This window comes from Solanum pennellii, chromosome 12 (assembly GCF_001406875.1).
Source record: "Solanum pennellii chromosome 12, SPENNV200".
NCBI classification, from domain to species: Eukaryota; Viridiplantae; Streptophyta; class Magnoliopsida; order Solanales; family Solanaceae; genus Solanum; species Solanum pennellii.
Genome location: NC_028648.1, coordinates 1,473,971 through 1,501,475, shown reverse-complemented (window position 1 = coordinate 1,501,475; position 27,505 = coordinate 1,473,971). Strand labels below are relative to the sequence as shown.

At 30.5% G+C, this 27,505-nt stretch overlaps 3 protein-coding genes across 10 annotated transcripts; 2 read left to right on the top strand and 1 right to left on the bottom strand.

The window, feature by feature from the left end:
* LOC107006702 (probable sulfate transporter 3.5) lies at positions 1-7,384 on the top strand. Its single transcript, XM_015205220.2, has 13 exons — positions 1-171; positions 1,152-1,476; positions 2,115-2,322; positions 2,886-3,057; positions 3,665-3,730; positions 3,816-3,929; positions 4,180-4,296; positions 4,581-4,707; positions 5,042-5,328; positions 5,831-6,018; positions 6,608-6,690; positions 6,808-6,884; positions 7,138-7,384. The coding sequence occupies exons 2-13, from the start codon at positions 1,167-1,169 to the stop codon at positions 7,306-7,308; spliced, it is 1,920 nt and encodes a 639-aa protein (XP_015060706.1). The 5' UTR covers positions 1-171; positions 1,152-1,166; the 3' UTR covers positions 7,309-7,384.
* A 1,445-nt stretch (positions 7,385-8,829) lies between these two features.
* On the top strand, positions 8,830-13,949 carry LOC107005913 (probable sulfate transporter 3.5). The gene is made up of 12 exons (XM_015204559.2): positions 8,830-9,155; positions 9,778-9,985; positions 10,401-10,572; positions 10,786-10,851; positions 10,955-11,068; positions 11,329-11,445; positions 11,582-11,708; positions 11,795-12,081; positions 12,896-13,083; positions 13,183-13,265; positions 13,424-13,500; positions 13,750-13,949. The coding sequence occupies exons 1-12, from the start codon at positions 8,846-8,848 to the stop codon at positions 13,921-13,923; spliced, it is 1,923 nt and encodes a 640-aa protein (XP_015060045.1). The 5' UTR covers positions 8,830-8,845; the 3' UTR covers positions 13,924-13,949.
* Positions 13,950-18,573: 4,624 nt separating this feature from the next.
* Positions 18,574-26,685, bottom strand: LOC107007480 (E3 ubiquitin-protein ligase At1g63170-like). 8 transcript variants are annotated; one of them, XM_015206111.2, is made up of 6 exons: positions 26,533-26,684; positions 24,193-24,316; positions 22,042-22,758; positions 21,063-21,188; positions 20,685-20,976; positions 18,574-19,368 (listed from the first exon to the last, which is right to left on the bottom strand). In XM_015206111.2, the coding sequence occupies exons 3-6, from the start codon at positions 22,686-22,688 to the stop codon at positions 19,174-19,176; spliced, it is 1,260 nt and encodes a 419-aa protein (XP_015061597.1). In that variant the 5' UTR covers positions 22,689-22,758; positions 24,193-24,316; positions 26,533-26,684; the 3' UTR covers positions 18,574-19,173. The 8 variants fall into 8 exon arrangements, with proteins under 8 accessions (XP_015061597.1, XP_027769366.1, XP_015061594.1 ...); XM_027913565.1 differs by having other exon boundaries at positions 24,185-24,377; positions 26,533-26,677; XM_015206108.2 differs by having other exon boundaries at positions 24,193-24,377; positions 26,533-26,676.
* Between the last annotated feature and the right edge of the window lie 820 nt (positions 26,686-27,505).

The window sequence follows — 27,505 nt, the reverse complement described above, 5'->3', positions numbered from 1 at the left end:
TTATCTTCAAATTTTAATTAGTATTATATAGGGTGTCCCAGAAACACTGGGACATTCTCAGATTCTATCCTTAATTATCTTATTATCTATGTTAATTTATAATTAATCATATATTTTCTTTTTAATCTCCAACATCTGCTACACAAGTACAAAGAGCCAACATTTATCCTGGTATTTATTCATATCATTATTTACTGCAAATGATTAATTATGATTACAAAAATACTTTTTATTTTAAACACGCAATTTTTCGAGAAATGTTTTTATAAGAATGTTATCAGAAATATGAAATTTTCGATGAAAATTCTGTTGAGAAACGTCTATGAGGAGCCATTTCTTGATGGATTTCATTGAAAATTTGCATATAATTTGTTATTCAAAAAGTTATTGATATTTTAAAAAATATATTGATTCCGAAAATAGGAATTATAGTTGATATTCTCAAAAATAAATGTTTTTTTTTCATTACTGAAACATGCATATGTATATATATATATATATATATATATTCTTTTTTTATGTTATATTCTACTGTTTTATAACAATTTTTTTAATTTATAACAATAACATTTCAAACGTAATTGTGAATTATCTCATCTTATTTTATGCTCCAAATGACCTACCCCCTTACCCCATCTATATCCTTTCCTCATTCATGAAAAAAGCACATCGATACACTGTAACAAAAATAATATTTAGCGTTAATAAATGTATACATTATTAAAGACCGTTAAAACACATAACAAATATATTATATGCTAAACAAATTTATTCTTTTTTTCTTTTATAAAAGTAGCTGGTTATAAAAATATATTATCCATCCAACAATAGTTATCCACTATCTAAATTTTATCTAATTTAGATAATCAAGTGATAATTTATTATTTCTGTCTATTTTACCCTTCCTATTAAATATACTTTTTATCATCTAACACATTTCTCAAAATATCAAATTTAATAAAGTCAAAGAATAATATAATAATATTAACCCCTATTATTTATTATTTATCCAAAAGTGTGTCAAGTCAACAGTGTACACGCAGATTACATACTATAAACAATCCTATTTTTCTACTATAAATACATGGATAAACTCCTCATGCTAATCGAATTCTCCCTAAAATAATTTTTAATTTTTTTTTCTTTTGCAGAAATAGCCACTTATAATGGGTTCTCCAAAGTCTTTACATGGAGTGAACTTTGCACCACCACGTAGCTTTGGGACAATTCTTAAAGCAAATTTGAAAGAAACTCTATTTCCAGATGATCCATTTTATGAATTCAAGAATGACAAATTATCAAAAAGAATTCTAATGGGAATTCAATATTTTGTACCAATATTTCAATGGTTACCAAAATACAATTTTGGGCTATTTAAGTTTGATCTTCTTGCTGGAATTACAATTGCTAGTCTTGCAATCCCACAAGGAATAAGCTATGCAAAACTTGCTGAACTTCCTCCGATTATCGGACTCTGTAAGTTATATACACTGACAATATATATTCGTTCAGGTTTATTAATTATTGCTACTCCCTCCTTACCAAAAAAATTGGTCTTACTTAAATAGCATATATATTTTTTAAAATTTTGTACATATTTTAAATTGTTGACTTGTTTGACTTATATTACTTTTTATATTTTTTCTAAACATGTAACTTTCATTTTATTCCGATTGAATATTCTATGTCTGAAATCACAGTGAATGTTAGTTAATTTGATGCTCGATAATCTTTTTCAAACGGAGGGAGTAATATTTTGTACATCATTAGTGTAACCTAAACTTTTTATACCACACTACTTATTATCGATTTCTCTTTAATTTTTATTAAATAGAGGTATATGAATTGAAGAAGAAATTTTTTTTTTATTAGGGTTTCGGTAGATGAGGTTAATCTAGAATTTAAAGTTTATGGAGTAAATACTCTCTAATAAAGGAGATTTCGATACGCAGAATAAAACTAGAGAGTACTTCTGATTAATGATGAAGTAGTACTTATTACTCTTTACCATTCCCCTACTATCCTATATGAAAATATTAGTCGATAAGTGATTTGATTACGTAAATATTTTTAAATGAGTAACTTGTTATGACAAATTATTAATTGTTTTGCAGATTCAAGTTTTGTTCCCCCTCTAATTTATGCAATTTTTGGGAGTTCAAAACATCTTGCTGTTGGAACAGTGGCAACTTGTTCATTGATTATGGCTGAATCAATTCAACAAAAAGTTAAGCCTCATGACAATATGCAATTGTATGTTAGTTTGATCTACTCAGCCACTCTTATATCTGGTTTGCTACAAGCAGCTTTGGGGATATTTAGGTAATTATACATACCAAATTACTCGTTTAACTTCTGTATACTGACAAATATATTAAAATTATGTTGATTTGGCCTCTTCGAATATATCAATGATTGCATGTTGAATCAACCAAAAACAATAGAGGAAATAGTCAAATGCCCCCTAACTTAATTATACTCGGATTTTCAACTATACACTTCAATTTCACAGTTGTACTGTTACCCCCTGGACTATATATCTGATATATCCATCCTAAACCAGAGGTCTTGAGCCTTCAGTAGAGATTAGAAATCTTGATAGTAAATTCGTATATATCAATGATTGCATGTTGAATCGACCAAAAACAATAGAGAAAATAGTCAAATGTCCCCGTAATTTATATTCAGATTTCCAACTATACACTTTAATTTCACGATTGTCCTATCTGAATCCATCCTTAACCAACGGCCTTGAGCCTTTAGTAGAGATTAGAAATCTTGATAGTAAATTCGAATTATTTGAAATCTCAAAATGAATATCAAACATCGTAAAAACTATTTATGACATCTATCATCTAATTAGTTTTTTTTTTTTTTGTGTGTAGGCTTGGATTTTTGGTGGATTTTCTATCACATTCAACAATTACTGGATTTATGGGAGGGACAGCACTTGTTATTTGCTTACAACAATTGAAAGGCATACTTGGATTGAAGCATTTCACTAGCCATACTGATGTTGTTCATGTTTTACGTGCTGTTTTTGAAAACAGAAAAGAGGTTAGTTAATTTTACGGAGTAAGAAATAGTCTGGTGTACAAAATATTCTACGTTCATGTAGGGTTCCAGGAATAATAAGCACACTTCAACGTGTGTGATTAGACAGTTTACCCTAATACAAACATTAGTATCTGCTTTTATAATTTGAATCCATAAACTATATGTCATAGAGAGACAAAATTAACTAAATTAATTCTATGTAGGATAGAAATTTTCATTTGTTATTTCTTTTTGTGTTCGATTGTTTAGTAAATAACTCTATTTTAATTTTACTTGCCTTATAATTTATGGACCTTTTTGGTCATGACAGTTTAAAGATTTCTTTTAAACAAATTAAAAATCTTAAAAAAAAAAAAAACTTTAGATCACACTATAAAATATTTTATACGTTAGAAGACAGTCTAATATTTTGTCGATTACAAAGACTATATTTACATTTTTGCGTAATCTAAACCATGTTCAATATATAAGGAAAAACTAAAATTGTATTAAGCCAAATTTCACACAAAAAAAGAAATTCTATTTTTTTTGGTTACCAATGTGATTTATTTATTTTTTTCTTTCATATTGACTTGATATTTTTTTTTATATGTAAATATAAAAACAGTGGACATGGCAGTGTGCAGTTGTTGGAGTAATATTCCTTACTTTCTTACAATTATCTAGATATGTGGTAAGTTTTTTTACGATATTTTAATTTATATATACTGATAATATAAAAAATAATTTTAATTTAAAAAAAAATATTTTTTTTGCAGAGAAAGAAGAAACCAAATCTATTTTGGGTTTCAGCAATTGCTCCAATAATTGTAGTTATAGTTGGCTGCCTTTTTGCTTATTTATTCAATGCTGAAAAACATGGCATAGATATTGTAAGTTATATTACACTCTTTTATTTTTTTAAAAAATATTTTGAATATTTTTATTAAATTTGATCGAATTTACAAAAAATAATTATATAAGTAATTGTCTGACGAAGGGTTCTCTAGCTAGACGATTTTTCATGTGAAATAGCTTACACTATTTTGACCTATTATAACTCGAGTTTGATGAGTCATTTTCTTTACCTTATTTTATATTTAATTTAAAAAAATTATTTTTTTTTTTTTGAACTCAATGCAGGTGGGAAAATTGAATAAAGGAATTAATCCACCCTCTCTCAATCTTATAAATTTTAGTCCAGAATATATATCTGTTGTTTTAAAAGCTGGGATCATTACAGCTATGGTTTCACTAGCAGTAAGTACATTTTAATTATTCTCGTAGTCTTTTATTCTTCGATTAATTTATATCGTAATACTGGTTATTTTTTGTGTTTTTTTATGTTATTATATTATTTTATCGTTGTTACTGTTATTACTTTTGATATTCTCTTTCCAAATTACTCTATCGAAAACAACATTATTATGCATATACATTATACATTATCCTTGTCAGATTTTACGTACGTGTGAGAATATTACATCGAGTATATTATTGATGGTTATTAATTTTTTTATTTTTTGGAATGGAATATTTTATAGGAAGGAATAGCTATTGCAAGGAGTTTTTCTATCATGGATAATGAACAAATTGATGGCAACAAAGAGATGGTAGCCATTGGACTCATGAATATTGTTGGTTCTTTAACTTCTTGCTACTTAAGTACAGGTAATTAATTTCTTTGTTATAAATTAAAAATATTAAATTTTTAACTCATATTTCAAACTCAAAAAATTTAAATTTTAAATCTGTCACTCGATAAATAAATTACAGTTCCTACTAAGAAGTGAGTGAGAGTTAGCATCTCACAGAGGTTGAGTCAGTATTTTTATTCTATTGAACACTACTACAAGATTTAAATCAAAGTTATTTTGTTCTACTGAACCAAAACGGTCACTTACGATTAATATGTCTATAGTTAACAAGTAATTTTTTAACTTTTATATACTGACAATATACCGTAAACATCTGCTACTAGTGATTTTTTTTTTTTTTTGGTTAGGGCCATTTTCAAAAACAGCAGTGAACCACAATTCTGGATGCAAGAGCCAAATGTCAAATGTAGTGATGTCAATGTGCATGTTGCTAACTTTATTGTTTTTGGCACCACTTTTTGGCTACACACCACTTGTTGCCTTGGCTTCTATCATCATGTCAGCTATGCTTGGGTTAATTGACTATGAAAAGGCATATCACCTATACAAGACTGACAAATTTGATTTCTTGATTTGTATGGCTGCTTTCTTTGGTGTTGCTTTCATTAGCATGGACATGGGACTCATGATGTCGGTACGTAAACAAAAAATATTATTATCATTCAGAATTTCCTTAATCGGTAAAATTACATTAAGTATCTTCTTCCTATTGTTATCGTTGTTACTTGGGTTCTGATTGATACAACAAAAGTCGTTTTCTAACGGTTGACTATAAATAATCGTGTTTTAGTCCTTCTGACCGAAAAGTAGTCAGTATCGTGAACTTTAAATTCTACAAAACGTTTTTATAATTTCACTTTTGAAATTTAAAACTTTTTTTTTTACTTTCTTGTCAACCAATATCAACGTAGCTAAACCAAACCAAGATAGTGCGATAATAGCTAAGTGGGATTTATTTTTCTTACTTTCAACTTCATATTATTTGCTACAACTAACAATTAGACATTCTTCAAAACACTATTTAGTACTTTTTTTTCCCTAGGAATATATATTTCGTGATCAAAATGACTTTTATCATACTAAACATGATAAAAACTTACGAGTACTCGATATATATGATTATTTTTTTTTTGTAGGTTGGACTTGCCTTGATAAGGGCACTTCTATATGTTGCTAGGCCACCTACTTGCAAACTTGGAACCGTTTCAAATAATGCATTTCGTGACGTAGAACAATATCCTGGTTCTAAACAAACTCCAAATATGTTGATTTTGAAGCTTGGTTCTCCAATTTACTTCCCAAATAGCAATTATGTTAGAGAAAGGTAAGAAATATCTCCGTAATAACGTCGTTTATCTGGATATTATTTTATTATTGTAGTGAAAATAGCTATTCACAACTTATAATATAGAGGCATATAATATATAGATCATAGACATTTTAACTTGGCATCAACTGAAAACTAAACCTTCGATCCAACTTTGATGATGCAGTCTAGACACCTAAGTTCGTATTCATCGTGTTTGTTGAACACTCCAACTTATAATAATCATCTAGACACTTCCAGAGTTTATGTATTACGTCAGCGATCACTACTAAAAGTCATTACTTTCCTATCGGAAAATGTTCAGTGATTATTTCCACGTGTATATGTTAGCTAGATGTGCATCCCTAAAGTTGATGTGTTTATTTTTCAGTTAACGTTTGCAAGTTTGAGTGTGTCTATATATGTTACGTCGATAATTTAACATAATATGAAAAACTTGATATCAAAAAAAATTTGACCGTTATGATAAAATATTATTATATCATATGATTATTACAAAGAGATCCGACTTTAAACATATTTATGAATTTTGAAAGTTTAATTGTTCTAATGGTAAAATGTTATTTTTGATGGATATATTGAGCAGGATTCTAAGATGGGTTAGAGATGAACAATCTCTTCAAAATTCCAAAAGAAATGAGATTGAATACTTGATACTTGATTTTGGAGGTATGCTTAAAATTCACAAATAATAACTTTTGGATTTTATGCAATTAAATTATTATTTTTTATTTGCTTTTCAATATGTTACTAAATAAAAAAAATAAATTATTGACAATATTGTAGGTGTTACATCAATTGACATAACTGGTATTGAAACTTTATTTGAAACTCGTAGATCACTAGCAGCAAAAAACATCAAGGTATGTATAATTACATCCACTTTCTCATTATTATTTACTCCCTCGTCTTACGTTCGCTTCTCGAGAGTTGAAGTAATTTTTTTTTACATGAAAAAAATTACAACCTATAATATTTTCATATAATTTTCAAATATAAATTAAATAATTGATTATTTCGTGTAGCAAAACATAACAAGTAAATTTCTGAAAGAAGATTATATAATTTTCGAAATTCATAAACTTTATAATATGTTTTTTTTTTGTTTGTTTGTAGATTATATTGGTTAATCCAAGATTAGGGGTGATGGAAAAATTAATTGTGACAAGATTTATTGATGTGATTGGGAAAGAATCAGTGTTTTTAACAATTGAAGAAGCAATTGAAAATTGCAGATTTTCACTAAACTCAAGTCAAACAAAAGCAGAAGATGTGGAAATTGCTTAGTATACAAAAAAATTTAATATTCAATATTTTATTTTTACAATAGGAGGGAAAAAAAATAGATTTTAATATCTGCCAATTGAACCTTTTTTTTTTCTTTTGTAATGTTTTTTCTACCTTTCTTCTGTTTGTTTTTTTTAGAATAGATTTTGTAACTTTAATTTTCATAGTTTTATTATCTTTGTTGTTTTTTTCTTTTTTTGGTATATATAAACTTCTTTAATAGAGTTTTTAAGCTATATGACTTAAGTCTACTAGAAGAATAACTACATTTTTTAGCCAAAAAATATTAATTATATATTTTTGTTGTTCAATAGAAAATCAACACATTATTTAAATATAAAAAACATCTAATACATTTTTTAAAATTTGAATTACGTCTCAAGTCTTTTGAAAAGTAAGTTAAACCTTTAAAAATGATAGATGGAGACTAATAATGATCCGAAGAGCAGAATTTCACCATAACTCCGAAAGCGTTGGACGCTACTACAAGACTCACCCCGACTAGGATATGTATTAAAGGGATAAACCAAAGAGTGCTAAACCATTTATCGATTTTAGTTATTTTTTATTGGATCCGATATCGATATAGGCTTTAAGAAAATTTACAAAAGGTGGTAGTTGCCTCTAGATAATATATTTAGCAACAACTAATTAAGTTATTATCGTCAATTAGTTACGGCTAAATATCAAATTAGAGGGTAGTGATGTCACTTTGAAAGTTATAGAGTTAATGTCTTAAAAAATCGACTCAACTTTGAGAATCTATCTAACAAAGTCATTTAACTTTACTTTATATCACAAAAATCAATCAACTTAGACTTTTTTACCAAAAAATCACTCAATAAAATAATATTAGATGATATTTGATTAATTAATTTTTTTATTTTTTTTTTGCCAAGGTCAACAGTCATGTTTGAAAAAATCCTTTCAAAAGAAAACTATCTTTTTATATATTTAGATGACATAAAAGAAATTATTTTGTATATAAAAAAGATTCAGTAATAAATTTAATTAATATAAATGTCCAAGTTGAGTATTTTATTAATATAAAATAAAATTTAATAATTTTATTAATTAAAATTGAGTGACCTTTTGAAATATTAACTCACAGTTTTATATATAAATCATCTATATTATTATGAGAATCTTAATAATTAGTTATATGATAGACGCAAATCCTTAAACCTTAATTAAAGATAGAAAGTTTTATCTATGAATTATCTGAATCTTAATTAGTTATATGATGCAAAACCTTAAACCTTAATTAAATATGAATTTTGTAATTTTCTCTTGCCTTTTTCTCTCTTTCTTTGTGGTCAATATTTTTGTTGAATTTAAAATAATATTACATAGATGCGTATTTATGTGCTTTTTTTACAAAGTCTAGATTAGTTTCATTTTTTCTAGCATTATATTTTTGATCCTACATCAAAAAATTATAAATTCAGATAAATCGACACACTATATAAAGACATTTCAATCGTCATATTTTATTACGTAAACGCTTTAATATCTTTCTTAATACTCTCTTATAATTATGAGTTCTCCAAAGTCTTTACATGGTGTGAACTATGCACCACCACGTAGCTTTAAGACTGTTCTTAAAGCAAATGTCAAAGAAACACTATTTCCAGATGATCCATTTTATGAATTCAAAAATGAAAAATTATCTAAAAGAATTCTAAAAGGAATTCAATATTTTATACCAATTTGCCAATGGTTACCAAGATACAAATTTGGGTTATTTATGTATGATCTTCTTGCTGGAATTACAATTGCTAGTCTTGCAATTCCACAAGGAATAAGCTATGCAAAACTAGCTGAACTTCCTCCTATTATCGGACTCTGTACGTTACATATACTGACAGTATATTACTATTTGAACCGTCAAAATCATATATTTTTAAAAATATTTTGAACTGCTAACTATTGTAATTTATATTACTTTTTAAGGAAAATGCACAACTATATCTCTAAACTATGAACGAAATCTCATAGACATCTTAACTAAACTAAAGTCCTATTACCCCTCAACTTTTTTTTTTTGTAATTTTGTGCACTTATGTGGAATCCAAATGTCTCCCACGCGCTTCAATTGCGTGGAGTCACAAAGTGTGCCACGTAAGACAAAAGGTGTATAAAATTACAAAAAAAAAGGTTCAGAGGGTAATAGAACCTTAGTTTAGTTATGGCGTGTCTCTGAGATTTCGATCATAGTCTAGGAGGATACTTGTGTATTTTTCCTACTTTTTATATTTATTTTTAAATATGTAAAAGTTTATATTTAAAAGATTGAAGACTCTATGTCTGAATTCACACTGAATATTTGTTAATTTGACTCTCGTATTTAGGGGGTAATATTTTGTACATCATTAGAGTAACTTTAAGTTTTTATAGCACATTACGCAAGAGGCATAGCTATAATTAGTTAATAAGTGATTTGATTGTCTAAATATTTTTATATCGCAGACTCGAGTTTTGTTCCCCCATTAATTTATGCTATTTTTGGGAGTTCAAAACATCTTGCTGTTGGAACAGTAGCAACTTGTTCATTGATTATTGCTGAAGCAGTTCAACAAAAAGTTAAGCCTGAAGACAATATGGAATTGTATGTTAGTTTGTTTTACACTGCTGCCCTTATATCTGGTTTGCTACAAACAGCTTTGGGGGTATTAAGGTAATTTTACATATCAGTCGTTTAATTTTTATATACTGACAGTTTAGAAATATTCAAATATGTCAATGATTGCATGTTGAATTAACCAAAAATAATACGTTTTTTTCTTTGGAGGATTCGACATGACATCATCGACTTATTTAAAAAGTCTGAGTCAGGGGCGGAAGCCATTTTGTACGAAGAGGGTTCATTCGAACCCCTTCAGCGAAAAATTATATTATTTATACATGATTAAAATAATTTTATATGTATATATAGTAGATGTCGAACTCCCTTCGGCTACTTCATGTGTCTATTTCTAAAGCTTTCCGAACCCCTTATTGGAAATCTTGATTCCGCGATCTGATCCGAACAATATCAAAATGAATATCGAAGATCGAATAAATTAATTCATTTTTTTTTATGTGTGATGTAGGCTTGGATTTTTGGTGGATTTTCTATCACATTCAACAATTACTGGATTTATGGGAGGGACAGCATTAATTATTTGCTTACAACAATTAAAAGGCATGCTTGGATTGAAGCATTTCACTAGTCGTACTGATGTTTATCATGTTTTACGTGCTGTTATTGAAAATAGAAAAGAGGTTAGTTAATCTTAATTAATTCGATAAAATCGTCGATCATTTCATAGTCTAGTGTAAAAAATATCTATATTTATATAGAATTTAACGAACGATTCTACTTTAAAGAGTGCGATTAGACAGTATTATAGTTATTTTTATGGTTCGAACTCATGATCTATAAGATACTAACTTGATTTTTTTTTTCGTTCGATTTATATATAAAAAAAAAATCAGTGGACATGGCAATGTGCAGCTGTTGGAGCATTCTTCCTTGCTTTCCTACAATTATCTAGATATGTGGTAAGTTTTTTAATACGATATTTTAATTTATATATACTGATAGTATTTAAAAAATAATTTTAAATTAACAAAAAATTATTATTATTATTATTATTTTTTGCAGAGAAAGAAGAAACCAAGTCTATTTTGGGTTTCAGCCATTTCTCCAATAATTGTTGTTGTAGCTGGCTGCCTTTTTGCATATTTTTTCAATGCTGAGAAACATGGCATAGCTATTGTAAGTTAAAAATCATTTTGGATTTTTTCTATATTAAAAATGATCGAATTCGAGAAAATAATCTTATGAGAAATTAAAATATCTGATGCAAAGTTTAGGAAACTAGACGATTTTGACATATGACATGTCAGATTACACTATTTTGACCTGTTATACCTCGAGTTTGATAAGTCATTTCAAGTTAAAAATTTATAAATTTTTTACCATATGTTTTCTTATATTTGATTTTTTTAAATTTTTTTTTATTTAATTTAATGCAGGTGGGAAAATTGAATAAAGGAATTAATCCATCCTCCATTCACCTTATAAATTTTAGTCCAGAATACTTACCTAATGTTGTTAAAGCTGCTATCATTACAGCTATGATTGCAATAGCAGTAAGTATTATATTATTTTATCGTTGTTACTGTTATTTATGCGTATCGAAAATAATATTACTATACATATACATTATATTACACACTATTCTTTCCAAATTTTACGTGTGAGAATATTACATCGAGTATATTATAGGAAGGGATAGCTATTGGGAGGAGTTTTGCTATAATGAATAATGATCAAATTGATGGTAACAAAGAGATGGTAGCCATTGGACTTATGAATATTGTTGGCTCTTTAACTTCTTGCTACTTAAGTACAGGTAAATTTCTTTTTAACTTATATACATTGACAGTATTAACGTGAACGTGTACTAATGTTTTTATTCATATTTTTTATTTTTATTAGGGCCATTTTCAAAAACAGCAGTGAACTATAATGCTGGATGCAAAAGCCAAATGTCAAATGTAGTAATGTCATTGTGCATGTTGCTAACTTTGTTGTTTTTGGCACCACTTTTTGGCTACACACCACTTGTTGCCTTGGCTGCTATTATCATGTCAGCTATGATTGGGTTATTGGACTATGAAAAAGCTGTTCACCTTTACAAGACTGACAAATTTGATTTCTTGATTTGTATGGTTGCTTTCTTTGGTGTTGCTTTCATTAGCATGGACATGGGACTCATCCTTTCGGTACGTAATCAAAAAATATTGTCTTATTCGCAATTTGATTCAGACCCTAGTCTTGAAATTTAGGATTCGATTGAAAAATATTATCTTATTCGCAATTTGATTCACACCCTAGTCTTGAAATATGGGATCTGATTGTACGACGAAAGTCATTTTTATCTAATTGAAAAATAATCATTATTGTGACTTGGGAGTGTCTATCATACTAAACATAATAAAAACTTTCTTTCGGTACGTAACCAAAATAAATTATCTTATTCGCAATCTGATTCAGACCCCGGTCTTGAAATTGGAATCTAACTGAAAAAATTATCTTATTCGCAATCTGATTCAGACCCTAGTCTTGAAATGTGGAATCTGATTGATACGACGAAAGTCATTTTTATCTAATTGAAAAATAGTCGTTGTCGTGACTTGGAGCGTCTATAATACTAAACATGATAAAAACTTCCTTTCGGTACGTAACCAAAAAATATCATCTTATTCGCAATCTGATTCAAACCCTAGTCTTGAAATTTGGGATCTGATTGATACGTCGAAAGTCATTTTCATCTAATTGAGAAATAGTCATTGTCGTGACTTGGGAGCGTCTATCATACTAAACATGATAAAAACTTCCTTTCGGTACGTAACCGAAAAATATTATCTTATTCGTAATCTGATTCAGACCCTAGTCTTGAAATATGGGATCTGATTGATACGACGAATGTCATTTTCATCTAATTGAAAAATTAGTCATTGTCGTAGCTTGGGAGTGTCTATCATACTAAACATGATAAAAACTTACGCGTACTCGATTTTATTTTATTTTTTGTAGGTTGGACTTGCCTTGATAAGGGCACTATTATATGTTGCTAGGCCACCAACATGCAAACTTGGAACCATAACAAATACAGCATTTAGAGACATAGAACAATATCCTGGTTCTAATGAAACTCCAGGAATGTTAATTTTGAAACTTGGTTCACCAATTTATTTCCCTAATAGCAATTATGTTAGAGAAAGGTACGCAAAATATCTCTGTAATAACGTCGTTTGTCTAGATATATTATTTTGATTATTTTAGTGAAAATTGATATATAATATTATTTTTAATGTGTACAGGATTCTAAGATGGGTTAGAGACGAGCAATCTCTTGAAAATTCACAAAGAAATGAGATTGAATACTTGCTACTTGATTTTGGAGGTATGAGCTTAAAAATTCATAAATAAAAACGCAAGTACGATTCAATAAAATTAGTAATTCAAAAGCTATATTTAATAAAAAGGATTTTCAAATTTTTATGTGATTTTTTTTTTCAATATGTTACTAAATCAAAAAAAATTTCAATGATAATATTGTAGGTGTTACATCAATTGACATTACTGGTGTTGAAACTTTAAAAGAACTTCGTAGATGCCTAGCTGCAAAAAACATCAAGGTATGTATAATTTATATACACTTTCTCATTATTTACTTCTTTCGTTTCACGTTCGATTCTCGAGAGTCAATTTTCACCAAAATTTTTAAAAAAGTGCTTCATCATATAGTATGAAAAGGATTACTAACTTATAGTATTTCTTGTATAATTAAATTTTAACTGAGTGACTCTCGTAAAGCGAGACGTGACAGATATGTATATATAGTGTTTGATATTCACAACTTTCTAATATGTTTTTTTTTTTTGCAGATTATATTGATTAATCCAAGATTAGGGGTGATGGAAAAATTAATTGCAACAAAATTTATTGATTTTCTTGGGAAAGAATCAATATTTTTAACAATTGAAGAAGCAATTGAAAATTGCAGTTTTTCATTAAATTCTTCAAGTCAGGAAAAAAGAGAAGATTTGGAAATTGCTTAGTCTACAAGGAAATTTATTATTTATTATTTTATTTATTTAAAATAATAGGAAAAGAAATAGTTTTAATTTCTTTTTTTTTAGTGTTTTCTTTTACCTTTTTTCCATTAGTTTGGTTAGAATAAATTTTGTAGCTTTGATTTTTGATAGATTTATTGTCTTTTTCTTTAAGTATAAATAAAATTCATTTTTTTAGCATGTCTTTTCATATATATTAGCAAAAAATTAAATTAAGAGGGTGATATTATATGTCGATGTTCTTTGATAAGCTTGACAACAAGTAAAAAATTTTCTCCACTTTTAATTTTTTTAATCCCATTTGCTAAGATCGAAGTTAATATTTTTGATGGTCATTCAATTTATCGAATTTTTTTTGAAAGTAACTTAACTTTGATTTTCAACTCAAAATCAACTAACTATAGATTTTTTTTTTTACAGACAATCACTTAACCTATTTAGTTATCTTTTCCATTAAAATTTACTGATATGAAATTTATTTATAACCAAAATTTTAAGAACTAAACATATATTCATTTAAAGACTCGCCTCACTTGACCCGACTCACTGAAAATATAATATTCGACCCTTTTTTTAATTCTTATTCTCTTAATTATTCTTTTTTTTTCTCTCTATAGGTTAAAAAAAAACGCAAATGTGAAGACAGAATAATTTAAGAGAATAAGGGTAAAATAAAGGGGTCAATGTTATATTTTCAGTAGGTCTGGTCAAGTGATCGGGTCATTAAATGGTTTAAATTGATATATATTTAATTCTTAAAATTTTGAATTAGAAATAAAAATTTCATATCAATAAATTTTAATCTAAAAATAATTAACTAAATTTATTGATTTTTTTTTGCAAATAATTCATAATTGAGTGAACTTTGAGTTGAAAATCAAAGCTAAGTGACTTCGTATGAAAAAAATTAATAGTTAAGTAATCATCAAATATATTAAATCACTAATTTGAGACCATATTTGACACTACTAAATCAATCGATAATAATTGAAGATAATACAAAGTAAATACCAATTTAGGACAAAGAAGTAAAGTCACAAAACTTATTCAAGCTTGAATTTGAAAACATATACAAAATAATATTGTGATAATTAGTCAATATACAAAATTTTAAGTACGCAATATGTGAAAGTTTTATAATTAACATAGGAAAAGTTACATAAATTAATACATTTTAAAAAATAATTACTGATTTTAGCATTACTTTTTGTTTATTACCATTTATAGCAATACTGTGATAAATCTGTAATATGTATTAAAAGTAAATTATTTATGCAATATATTTGAATTATAATTGTTTTTGAAATATATTGTGTTTGTTTGGTAAAAAATGGTCACATTGTATTATAAGTGTATTAAAATGTGTGATAAATGTATTATCCATCATTAAAACTTGTATTATATGTGAATAATAAATTGTTCTTTGTAATATGTATTAAAATTGTATTATAAATGAATTAAAAGCGATCAAGTGAAAAAAAAATATTATTGCTATAAATGGTAAATATTTTATTATTATAGCACATTTATGTAAGTTTCCCATTAACATATACAGGACTAAAAACGGAACATGATTAAGGTAAAATCCCTAAAAATGAGTAAGATAATTATGGTTGATACTTTAATTATACGTTTAGACTATAGTAATGGAGTCAGTTGGTTTTGATGGGCAAATCGACTCATTTTCAAGTTTAAATCAGCTCCAAAACAGGTAAATCTTCATTTGCTGATTTACGTATGCTATAGTCCATGGATTTTCGATGATTCGAAATTTTGCCGTGTTTTTTACCTAAATTTTTCATGGACGGCCGTTAAGACCATAGTAATAGAGCTAGTTGGTCTCGACGAGCAAATCGGCCCACTTTCAAGTTCGAACGAGCCCCAAAGCAGGTAAACCCCCATTTTGTCGATTTTCGTGTGTTATAGTTAATGAATTTTTGATGATTCGAAATTTCATCGTGTTTTTTGCTAAAAATTTTCATGGACGTCCGTTAAGACCTTAGTAATAGAGTTAGTTGGTCCCGACGGGCAAATTGGCCCATTTTTCAAATTCAAACGAGTCTCAAAGCAGGTAAACCTCCATTTTGTCGATTTTCGTGTGCTATAGTTCACGGATTTTTGGTGATTCGAAGTTTCGCTATGTTTTTTGGCTGAAATTTTTCATGCATGTTTGTTAAGACCTTAGTAATAGAGCTAGTTAGTCTCAACAGGCAAATCGGTCCATTTTTAAGTTCAAACAAGCCCAAATCCAGGTAGGCCCCCAATTTATCTATTTTCATGTGCTATAGTCCATGAATTTTTGGTGATCCAGAATTTCGGCGTGCTTTTGGTTAAAAATTTTCATGGACGTCCATTAAGACCTTAGTAATGGATCCAGTTGGTCCCGACTGTAAAATCAGTCCATTTTCAAGTTTAAACAATCCCAAAAGCAAGTAAACCCCAATTTTGTCGATTTTCGTATGTTATAGTCCATGAATTTTTGGTGATCCAAAATTTTGGCGTGTTTTTTACCAAAATTTTTCATGGACGTTCGTCAAGACCTTATTAATGGATTCAGTTGGTTCCAACAGGCAAATCAATCCATTTTCAAGTTCAAATGAGCCCCTAAGCAGGTAAACCCTCATTTTATCAATTTTTATGTGTTATAGTCAGTGAATTTATGGTGATTCGGATTCCTTAATTTTTTTGGCAAAAAATATTTCTGGACGCCTGTTAATACTTTAGTAATTGAGTCGGTTGGTAGTAATGGGTAAACCGACTCATATTAAGTTCAAACGAGCCCCAAACTTGGTAAATTTCCATTTTGGTGATTTTTGTGTGCTATAATCCATGAATTTTAAGAGATTCAAAATTTCAATGTGTTTTTTGTCGAAATTTTTTGTGGACGTCTGTTAAGACTTTAGTAATAGAGTCAATTGGGTGCGACAGGAAAATCGGTCTATTTTCAAGTTCAAACAAACCCCAAAGAAAGAAAACCCCCATTTTGCATATTTTTGTGTGCATAATCCATAGATTTTTTGTAATCCAAAATTGCGACGTCTTTTTAACAGAAATTTTTCATGCACATGTTAAAACCTTAGTAATGGAGCGAGTTGGTTCCAACGGGCAAACCGGTCAATTTTCAAGTTCAAACAAGCCCTAAAGCAAGTAAACCCCCATTTTGTAAATTTTTGTGTGCTATTGACCATGGTTTTTTGTGATCTAGAAGTCTGGAGTGTTTTTGGCTGAAACTTTTCACGGATGTTTGTCTCGACAGGCAAATCGGTAATTTTCAAGTTCAAACGAACTCCAAAGCAAGTAACCCCCATTTTACCAATTTTTGTGTGCTATAGTCCATGTATTTTTGATGATCCGAAATTATTGCGTGTTTATCATCAAAAAATTTAATGAGCATTCCTTAAAACCTTTGTAATGGAGCCAATATGTCCCGATGGGCAAATCAACCCATTTTCAAGTTCAAACGAGTCTATAAGCAGGTAAACCCCCAATATGCCGATTTTCGTGTATTATAGTTCATGAATTTTCGGTGATCTGAAATTTCGACGTGTTTTTGCTAAAAAATTTGCATGTCCGGACGTTAAGACTTTATTAATAGAGTCACTTGTTCTCGACGGGCAAACAAGTCAAGTTCAAAAGAGTCTCAAAGTCTGTAAATTTTCATTTTTCGATTTTCATGTGTTATAGTCCATGAATTTTTTATTATCCCAAATTTTGAAGTGTTTTTGGCTGAAATTTTTTATGGACTCGGTTAAGACCTTAGTAATGGAGTTAGTTGGTCCTAACGGACAAATCAAACCATTTTCAAGTTTAGACGAGTTTCAAAGCAGGTAAAAACCTGTTTTGTCAATTTTCATATATTATATAATCCATGGATTTTTCGTGATCACCGATTACGGCGTATTCTTGATTGAATTTTTGATGATCGTATATTAAGACCTTAGTAATAGAGACAAGATGTCCCAACAAGTAAACCAACCCAGTTTCAAGTTCAAACGAGCTCCAAAGCAGCTAAACCCTCATTTTGCATATTTTTGTGTGTTATAGTTCATGAATTTTTTTAATAAAAGATTTCAATGTGTTTTTGGTTGAAATTTTTCATAAACGTCAGTTAAAAACTTAGTAATGGAGCTAGTTACTCCCGATGGGTAAACCGATCCATTTTCAAGTTCAAATTAGCCCCAAAACAGGTAAATCCTCATTTTGCCGATTTTCGTGTGCATAGTCCATGAATTCTTGATGATCCGAAATCTGACATGTTTTTTTGCCAAAATTTTCCATAAACGTTCTTTAAGACCTTAGTAATGAAATCCATTTTCAAATTCAAACGAGTTCCAAAGCAGGTAAACTCTCATTAATATTAAAATAAAATGATGCCTCTCAGCTGATTCTATTGTGTGCCGGCTAGCGAATTTTTCCATTACATAAGTTCTAGTTCTTTGACGATACATATGATGGGATGAATAAGATTGAGATTTCGAGTTCAGATTTTGAGATATTCAACTTTTTTTATGTACATTTCTAATTTCTCATATTCCAGGTTCACAATAGTCTTTTTATATTTCAAGTGCTAAAGTTATGTTTATAACAAAATATAATTCACTAATTGCTTTTTAGTTGTTATAAACAATAAATACATAGATGAATATTTGCACAAGGTTATTATTATAAAGAGATAATTTCACAAAGAAACTACTGTTAATAATGACAGTTGTTTAGTGTTATAAGAAGAAAAAAAAGCTTATAACAGAGTAGAGACTAAAGTTCGAGATAACAGCATCTCTAGTGTAATCCCAAAAGCGACGTCTGAGGAGAATGGTGTGTAGTCAGCTTTACCCTTAAATCTATTTATACAGTGTGCTATGTTTGCATTAGATGATGGACACTTCAAAAATATCGCCCGGTTTAGATCTTCCAAAAGCTATGCATTTTTTTGAAGATCCAACACGAGTGCAACTGACATTTTTTTTTGGAAGTTCCGAGCAACATATAGCTGGTGAGGCATGAGAAAGATGTAAGGGTATCAACAATGGAATTACCTCTTCTTTCAAGCTTGTTATAAATACCTGGTATGAGCTACAACTATACAAACTGAAATTCGTGTGGTAGAAACAGCAGTAGCAGTAGCAGCAACAGCAGAAGAAGTAACAGTTGGGATATACTCTCCTTGTTCCCCATGCAACAAGCTAGCGGCGATGATCTGTGTTTCAACCATAAGAAGTTGGTTTCTGCATCACCTTAGGATTGTTGGAGGGGTTCCTCTTCTACAGAAGGTAGATCTCTGTTCTTGGCGTCAATTTCAGATTTGCAGAGGGGGCAAGTCGCATTGATCTTCAGCCATTTATCTACACACTGTGTATGGAAGAAATGGGAGCAAGGCAATTCCCTCAGTTCGTCATTGTCCTCATATTTTGCTAAGCAAATACAACATACCTGTTTAGGTTTAACGCATAAGAGCCGGCTTAAGTAAGATGAGACGAAACAACTGATTAGATAGTAAGTGCAAATTCAAGATAACTATTCTCAAACAAAAGTGGGACAGACTCTACAAACTCCTTCCAAAAGCACAAATATGCCTAGATAACAGCTCTGCGAAATACTACATGTAATACGTAACAAGCCAATAGCAGACATCGGTAAGGTCTAATAAAATTGAGTTAATCAAAGATCCAGTATATACAATTAGATATATCCTCTTTGATTGTTTTGATATGCGTGAATAACTAACCATGATCAATACGTGGTCCAATATCTAAAACCTATTTCATGTAAATAAGTATTAGGTTTGTCACATGTGTAGGAACATGAGTGCCAACAAGTAATAACTGAAATCTGATACTATCTCAATGATAAGTTTAAGGTCATGTGCTATTCCTAAGCTATGAAGACTAAATTCTTCAGAAAAAAAATGCATTCTCTCTCCTAGTATTTCGAAGACAACGGTAAGGTCTCATTCATTCTCCTCATTTCCTTTTGCACTTTGGATAGTTTTTACTAAGCATAATATGTGTAAATATTCTTTCTCACCAGGCCAATAATGCTGTTTTCCAAGTATCCCTGTTTTTGACAAGTAAAACAAACTTCTACAAAACCAGATCAAGCAAAACAACAAAAAATCCAGTGTAATTTCAGGAGTAAGGGCTGGGGAGAGTGGTGTCTAAGCAGAACTTACCCCTACCTTGAGACATGGGCTGTTTCTGAAACTCCCTTGCCTCAAATAAAGTAAATTAAAGCAAATAATGAAGAACAGAACAGTAGAAATAGCAAATAATACGAAAACGGAAGCAAAAGAAAACAACAGATGATAATAAAAATTGAATAATAAGATGATGAGGGAGTGATAATAAAGCAAAGGAGAAGTAATAATGAAAATACATGTATTTAATGCTCAGCCTTGAGGAGAAAAAACTACAAACCTGGGGTAATAAGAAAAAAATAATCACGAAAAAAGAAACTACAAGAAATACTTTATATGTTGATTTTTCAACATCAAATGCAATTAGTACTTAAGACAGTCACTTATTGACTCCTTGATAGTGCTAATCCTAAGGGGAAATAGCAGTCATGGAAATGGGAATGCAGCCTGTTTGCATATAATGGATTGATTGATATAGCACACATACAATATTTTAGCTAAGGTAAGATGTAAATAACATCAAATCAAGAAGCAAAAACTACTTTCTGTGAGACTGTTACCCAGAAACTCAATTTCCAACTCCTAAACGCTATGAATGGAAAGATGAACTTACCGCATCTTCACCTGATATGGCACGTTCCTTCTCTGTGCCAGCAGCTACACAACCACCTTCCTCCTCTTCTAGATTCTTACTTTCATTACTTCCAGTTCCATCTGTCTTGACCCTGTACTTGAGTGTGGGAAGAGCGTTGATGGACTCTTCTGTGGCTCCTCTCACTCCATGCATATTCTCACGCACACCGAGGATTGAAATGATACAAGGCAGGCAGCAGCATATCATCGCACACAAGATGAAAGGCATAGCATATCCAATGCAACTAATGGTAAGAAAAGCTATACATAATCTGCAAAGTATGTGGATCTTATGTTAGTTTTGGTGATACTGGTGTAGCAAAGGAAGAGCAAATAAATAAGAAGGAAACAACTGTACCTGTACAGATTGGGAGCCTCAGAAGAAGAAGAGTGCCCCCCAAAGATCCAAACATTGCCAACGACAAACCACACAGCAAAGAAGCAATCCAAGGCCATCTTAAAATGATCTACCAATGAACCAAGTCTGTAAAAAAAGGAAGCATCAATGCACGGTGAATAACACTATCAATGATATAAGTCAGATTCCAAGATCATGGTACTGAAGCGTAGGGGTGTTAAATTTAGTCCATGAAAATATGACCAGCCCATCTATTACTCGGCCCATCTCGACTTCCCCAAGTTCAGTCCATCAAAAGAATGGGCTTATATGGGCCAAGTATGCAGACCAAACTGACCCATGAGATACCTTGTCAAAATATTTATATTAATTTTCTTTCCTTGATATGTTATATATAGCTAAGATAAAGAAAAGGATGTATGAGTTTGTTTGGTATTAACAAAATTATGAGAAAATAAAAAATATTAAATTAGAACTTGGATTACCAACTCATTGTTTAGCCCTTCTTTGACCCAACCCCCATCTCAGCCCAAGTATCTCAGGGTTGGAAAATGACCCATTTATCAATTCAGCCCGTTTAGACTCGTCCACATTCAGCCCAAACGTCTCATTTGCCACCACTGTTGAGGAGATACTAACTACATTTCCATGAGAATATCCACATGGCTGTGCAAGGATTTAGAAGACAGAAAAACTGAAGTATTCTTGGATACACTTTTTCTAACATAAAATTAAAGGAATTGGAGAAAGGCTAAAACCTTTGAATGAAAAACGCTAAAGTTTCAAGTTACCCATGAAGCAGTTGTGCCTAAAAAGTCGTTTGGTCAAAAGTCGTTCAAGCTAGCTAATATTCTGAAGGCAACAACTGACTCCATCCTAAATTACTAAACATGCTTAGTTGCCTTATGGATTAATTGTGCCCAACAACAAAAAAGATAAAGAAGAAAACACATGGAAGAGAGTAGTGTGCAGATATTACCTTGCATTGCTTTGCCTGGTCCAAATGTCGGTAGGTGTGTTCCTTCCATCTTCCTCATCCGAGGACCGAGTTAATGAGATAGTAATATAAGAATTTGGCTCTGCAGTGGAATTGACTTGGGGTGAATCTTGACGCAGTTGAGCTGATCTCTGACTGATGGTTTGGTAACGGAGAAGATAACGCCAGTACAGTAAAGGAAGGCTTGCTGCACATCCAGTTGCATATCCCACAATCCAAGCAAATAATGGAGTTTCTGGGTTTTCCTCTTTTGACAAGGATAAAACGACAACGGCAGCAACAATCTGTCCTAAGGTGAATATTAGCTCAATGGAAAGCCACAACAGAGTATTAAATGGGCTCCAACGACGATCAGAACCATCAGCTCTCCTAGCACTAGAAGGGCTATGAGAATCTGATTCATTGGACGAAGAAGAGACGGAATGTCGATTTGATGGTCTATTTTCATGGTTGGGTATTTCCAATTCATGAGGAGAATCATTATCAGATGAACCTGATGATGAGGGGCTACTTCCTTGTTCTACATCAATAACATGTTCATTCCTCTCACGACTTTCTGCTTGCTCCATGAGCAAAGGAAATCTGTCGGTTGGGTTCTCTTGAGTAAGTTCTTCCGAGGTAACAGCCATTCAACCATAAATCTCAAGACAATATTGCTACTGGTTCAGCTACCACCTTATACTCACAAGCAAAGCCTACCTGGTGATTTTATTTTTAAGAAAGAAAAGAATAAAGGCTGGGTAAGAAATGAGAAGCTTACTCCATTGCTGAGGAAGGATCATTTGCAGAAAAAAGTATAGTTGAATTGTTGTAATAATATACGTTAAGAAGTTGGGAAAGTTTACACCCATGCATAAACATAACAAGTGGGAGGAGTTCGTGTTCAAGAGCATACAGTTGCCCACAAATTAGCATGTACCTTTTAAGTCTTTGTAATGTATAGAGTACCTATGATGTAAAATATGTGTAAGATATGTATGAGTTTGTAACAGTGTCCACATCAGAATAATGTACCATTTGTAATGTATAGAGTACCTATGATGACTGCTAAGTGTAGGACATAAAACATGCCTCCCTTCTTCCCATTCTTCTTTTTTTCTTTCAGAGATATTCCTTCAATAGGGTCGAGATCAGAATCGGCATCTTTACCTTCAAGGTATGGGTAAGGTTTGTGTACACTCTACCCTCCCCAAGCCCCACTTTGTAGAATTGCACTTGGTATTTTGTTGTTTCTTTGAAAAATTATGACTTCCAAATTCATCTCCAATATCTCACATATTACAAGAATAACATGAGATGAATCACTCCATTGGATTTGAAGGTCAAGCTTCTCAACAAAGAAGGCTTCTAATGATTCTAGCAAAATTAGAAGGTTGGTTGGCAGGTGAAACAAACTTATTGCGAATTAAATTAAATTGCCTTTTTCTTTACCCCAGGGAAAAAGATACTGCCTATCCTATGAGCATCAAGAGTTAATTTTGAATTATCCATGTGACACTTACTGAAATGTAGTTGTTCGCATTCTTAGATACATAGAATCAGCTAATTAGCAAAAGCACCATTTTATGAGGGCATGTGCATGGCTTATTTCTCTATAAATACAGGTTGGGCGAGATCACTGTGTGTAATACACATCTATCTCAAGGTATTCTGGTCTTATTCGGGAAAATCTTGTGAATTGATGACCGAGAGGTAAAATTGAGTAGCAAGATTTAGCACCGAGGTCGAATATCATCTTTTGAACTCTTATGGATCAAGCTACTTCAAGAATTGAAATTAGAAACCTAAAATCAGATGATTCTCATTTATGACAACTAAGTTGCACTTTGTAACAACAACATACCCAGTATAGTCTCACCAAGTGTACACAAACCTTACCTCTACCTAAAAGGTGAGGTGAAGTGGCTGTTTTGACAGGCCCTCAGCTCAAGACAAAAACAGTCTAGAAAAAGCCATAATGAAAGTACAACAGATAATAGATAGTAACACAAATAACAGATAGTACCAGAACAGTACTACAATTGAACGACACGAAACCATAGATAGTAATAAAAATCAAAGAACATGAAAGTACAAGAATAGTCCTATGAGAACCAGTAAGAGCAACAAGACAAAGTACTCCTACCTACTAACCTTCTACCCTAATTCATGTTCTCCACACCTTCCTATCTTAGGTCATGTCCTCGGTAAGCTGCAACCATGTCATGTCTTGTCTAATCACTTCTTCCCAATACTTCTTCATCTACTTCTACCTCTCCTGAATCCATCCATAGCCAACTCATACTTCACAAAAAAGACACTTCCAAAATCCATTGTCACTGAATATGCAATGTCATTATCAACTCAAAAACAAATCAGTCGGTAACTTAAACAAAGGATTTTCCCTCGAGAAAAGAGTATGAACCAGCACTCGACTGAAATTAAGCAACAAGTTTAGGAATACTCTGACCCATCTTTATTTTTTGTGAATAATAACAGTAACAGAATTAATACAGAATAAGCTAAGATCAAAACACTCACAAAAAAAAGAGCAAGTATTATGATCACCCCTGTGCGCTATGTCAGAAATTTTGGGCCATTTTTTTATAAGGTAAGTCACTATGACTGAAACTTCAAGCCTTGAAATGTTAAATTATTTATTTGAAGATCTACTAAGGGAAAGATTAATTCTTGAGAAAATCTTAACAGTTACATCCAATCACAGACTACATGAAAGTTATCCCTCTTTTATGGAAATTTACTGATATGAACCTTAATAGAGCAGAATGGACATGGATAATTCATATAACCCGATTAGGGATTGAAATGATATCATGCTACACTTAATTGCTATCAGAACTAAGAACAATTAAAATCTGGCAGTCATCCAACAAATGAAATGGAATAACAGCGGCTTCAAAACTATAGCACCCTGAGTAGAAAAAATACGATTCAATCACGATAAGCGGGATTCAAACAAAAAATTCAAGAGTGGGGGTTTTACCCTGTGCACACCCACCAGGTAGCAGTTGTGGGTTTTCCTTGTCATAAAAAAAATATTAACAAGAATTTTTCCTAATGACATCCAAATTAGAAGAACTCCACAACAACAACGTCTCGATCCCAAACTAGTTAAGCATCTCCATATAAATCCTCTATATCCATTCAACTCCATTTGGGTACATTTAACAACACTACTGTGAAATATTCTGAGCCCCAATATAGCTTCACAAATCAAATTTCAGCTCAAAATTCAACATAAACGCTCTACCAAGCAAATTCAGCCACGAAGCACCATTTTCTTCTAGGTAAATCCTCAAACTTAAACATTAAACCATGCATAAAGGTAAATCTTGAAACTAATATCTAAATTAGAATAACTCCACAATCCCAAACTAGTTAAGCATCTCCATATGAATCCTCTATATCCATTCAACTCTATTTGGGTACATTTATCAACTATATGCCAATATATCCCAACCCCCAACATAGCTTCACAAATCAAATTTCTGCTCAATATTCAACATGAAGAACCAAACAAGCAAATTCAGCCTCGAAGCACCATCCTCTTCTAGATACATCCTCAAATTTACCCATTATTCCATTCATAAAAATTAAATCTTGAAAGTACTATCTAAACAAGAAAACCTCAACAATCCCAAACTAGCTAAGCGATCTCCATATGAATCCACTATATCCATTCAACTCTATTGGTGCATATTTAACTACTCGATTGCCGAAATACCCAAAACCCCCAATATACTTTCACAAATCAAATTTCAGCTTAAAATTCAACGTAAACGCTCTAACAATCAAATTCAGCCTCAAAATGCCATCTTTTCTAGATAAACCCTCAAATTTACCCGTTAATCCATTCATATAAGTTAATCTTGAACCAATATCTAAATCAAAAGAACCCCACAACAACAACAATGTCTTGATCCCAAACTAGCTACGCAATCTCTATATAAATCCTCTTATATCCATTCAACTCTATTTGTGCACATTTAACTACTCTATTGCCAAAATATCCAAACCCCCAACATACCTTCACAAACCAAATTCAGCTCAAAATGCAATCTTTTCTAGATAAATCCTCAAATTTACCCATCAATCCATTCATAAAAGTTAAATCTTCAAACCAATATCTAAATTAGACGAACCCCACAACAGCAACAACACCTTGATCCCAAACTAGTTACACAATCTCTATAGAAATCCTCTTCTATCCATTCAACTCTATTTGTACACATTTAACATTTCTTTTCTATCCCCCTCCCCCAAAATATACCTTCATGAAGCAAAATTCAGCTCAAAATTCAACAATAAACGCTCTACAATCAAATTCTCCACGAAACCCACTACATAAAATCCTAAAATTAACCCATTAATCCATTCAAAAAAGGTTTAATTTTGAAAAAAAAAAATCAATATAGGTATCAGATAAATCGAAATAACATTTAAAAAATGAATTGAAAAAATCGTAAAATTTACCAGCGATTATATTTGATGATCGATAAAGTTCGTCAGTATGAAGATTTCTCTGAAATTAGGGCTTCGATTTTTTCAACTTTTTTATGCGAAAAAGGGCAAAATTTTGTCAGCTCCCATAATTGCTCCACCGACTCCTCCTATTAATTTTTTGTATTTGTATGAAATTATTAATTATTATTATTTTATATTATATGTAATTATCTTTTTTACTAAATGCCATTTTGACATAATTATCCATCAAAATAATAACATGAAAATGTATATTCTTTATTATTTTCTCTCGATCCATCCGTCTAATTTTACTTGTTCAGCATTAACTTGAAATATACAAAAATTGGAAATGATAATTTTATTAAATATTTTAATAATAAATAGAATATTTTAGAATTTATCAAAAAAATTACTATAATTAATGATACGGATAAATTAAAAGCTATGTGGTCAATTGTGTACATTAATTATAATTTATAGAGGGTGAGTGAAATATGTATAATAGTTTATTTATTTTTTTAAAAATATTTTGTCATGCTTCTATTTAGTATATTATCTTCAGATTGTTATATTATGTTCATCTTTAAGTCGAATCGAAAATAGTTTTTTTTGCCTTCAAAATATGAATAAAATTTGTTTGCACACTCTTCCTTTTATACTCTTATTTGTAAAACTATATTAAATGTATTATTATTATTTTATAGTTTTATATATTTAACTGTATGATATAATTGTCTTATTCTTTGAGAAGCCCAATATAATCACTTATCCTTTTCTTTTTTCTATTTAGTTTTTTTTTTTGGGAAGTATTTGAGCTTATATTGTTTTTTATTTTATTTAAAAATTAAAGCAAAGAAGATGAAAGAAAAGTCTCAATTGACGATCATTAAAAAAATTGAACCTTTAAATTTGAAAATTATGTTTTATAAAATCGTTATTTGTCTGGATTAAATGTTATTGCAAACGATTATAAATATTCATA

What these genes read in the sequence shown, in the direction of transcription:
- LOC107007480 (XM_015206112.2), bottom strand. Translation starts at nt 22,688, where the DNA reads ATGGCTGTTACCTCGGAAGAACTTACTCAAGAGAACCCAACCGACAGA. An exon ending in GAGGCTCCCAATCTGTACAG is followed by an intron (nt 20,977 to 21,062) that starts GTACAGTTGTTT and finishes CATACTTTGCAG; the next exon opens with ATTATGTATAGCTTTTCTTA. An exon ending in CCATATCAGGTGAAGATGCG is followed by an intron (nt 19,369 to 20,684) that starts GTAAGTTCATCT and finishes AAACCTAAACAG; the next exon opens with GTATGTTGTATTTGCTTAGC.
- LOC107006702 (XM_015205220.2), top strand. Translation starts at nt 1,167, where the DNA reads ATGGGTTCTCCAAAGTCTTTACATGGAGTGAACTTTGCACCACCACGT. An exon ending in AAAAACATGGCATAGATATT is followed by an intron (nt 3,930 to 4,179) that starts GTAAGTTATATT and finishes AACTCAATGCAG; the next exon opens with GTGGGAAAATTGAATAAAGG. An exon ending in AGCAATTATGTTAGAGAAAG is followed by an intron (nt 6,019 to 6,607) that starts GTAAGAAATATC and finishes TATATTGAGCAG; the next exon opens with GATTCTAAGATGGGTTAGAG.
- LOC107005913 (XM_015204559.2), top strand. Translation starts at nt 8,846, where the DNA reads ATGAGTTCTCCAAAGTCTTTACATGGTGTGAACTATGCACCACCACGT. An exon ending in TCCTCCTATTATCGGACTCT is followed by an intron (nt 9,156 to 9,777) that starts GTACGTTACATA and finishes TTTATATCGCAG; the next exon opens with ACTCGAGTTTTGTTCCCCCA. An exon ending in CTTGCTACTTGATTTTGGAG is followed by an intron (nt 13,266 to 13,423) that starts GTATGAGCTTAA and finishes ATAATATTGTAG; the next exon opens with GTGTTACATCAATTGACATT.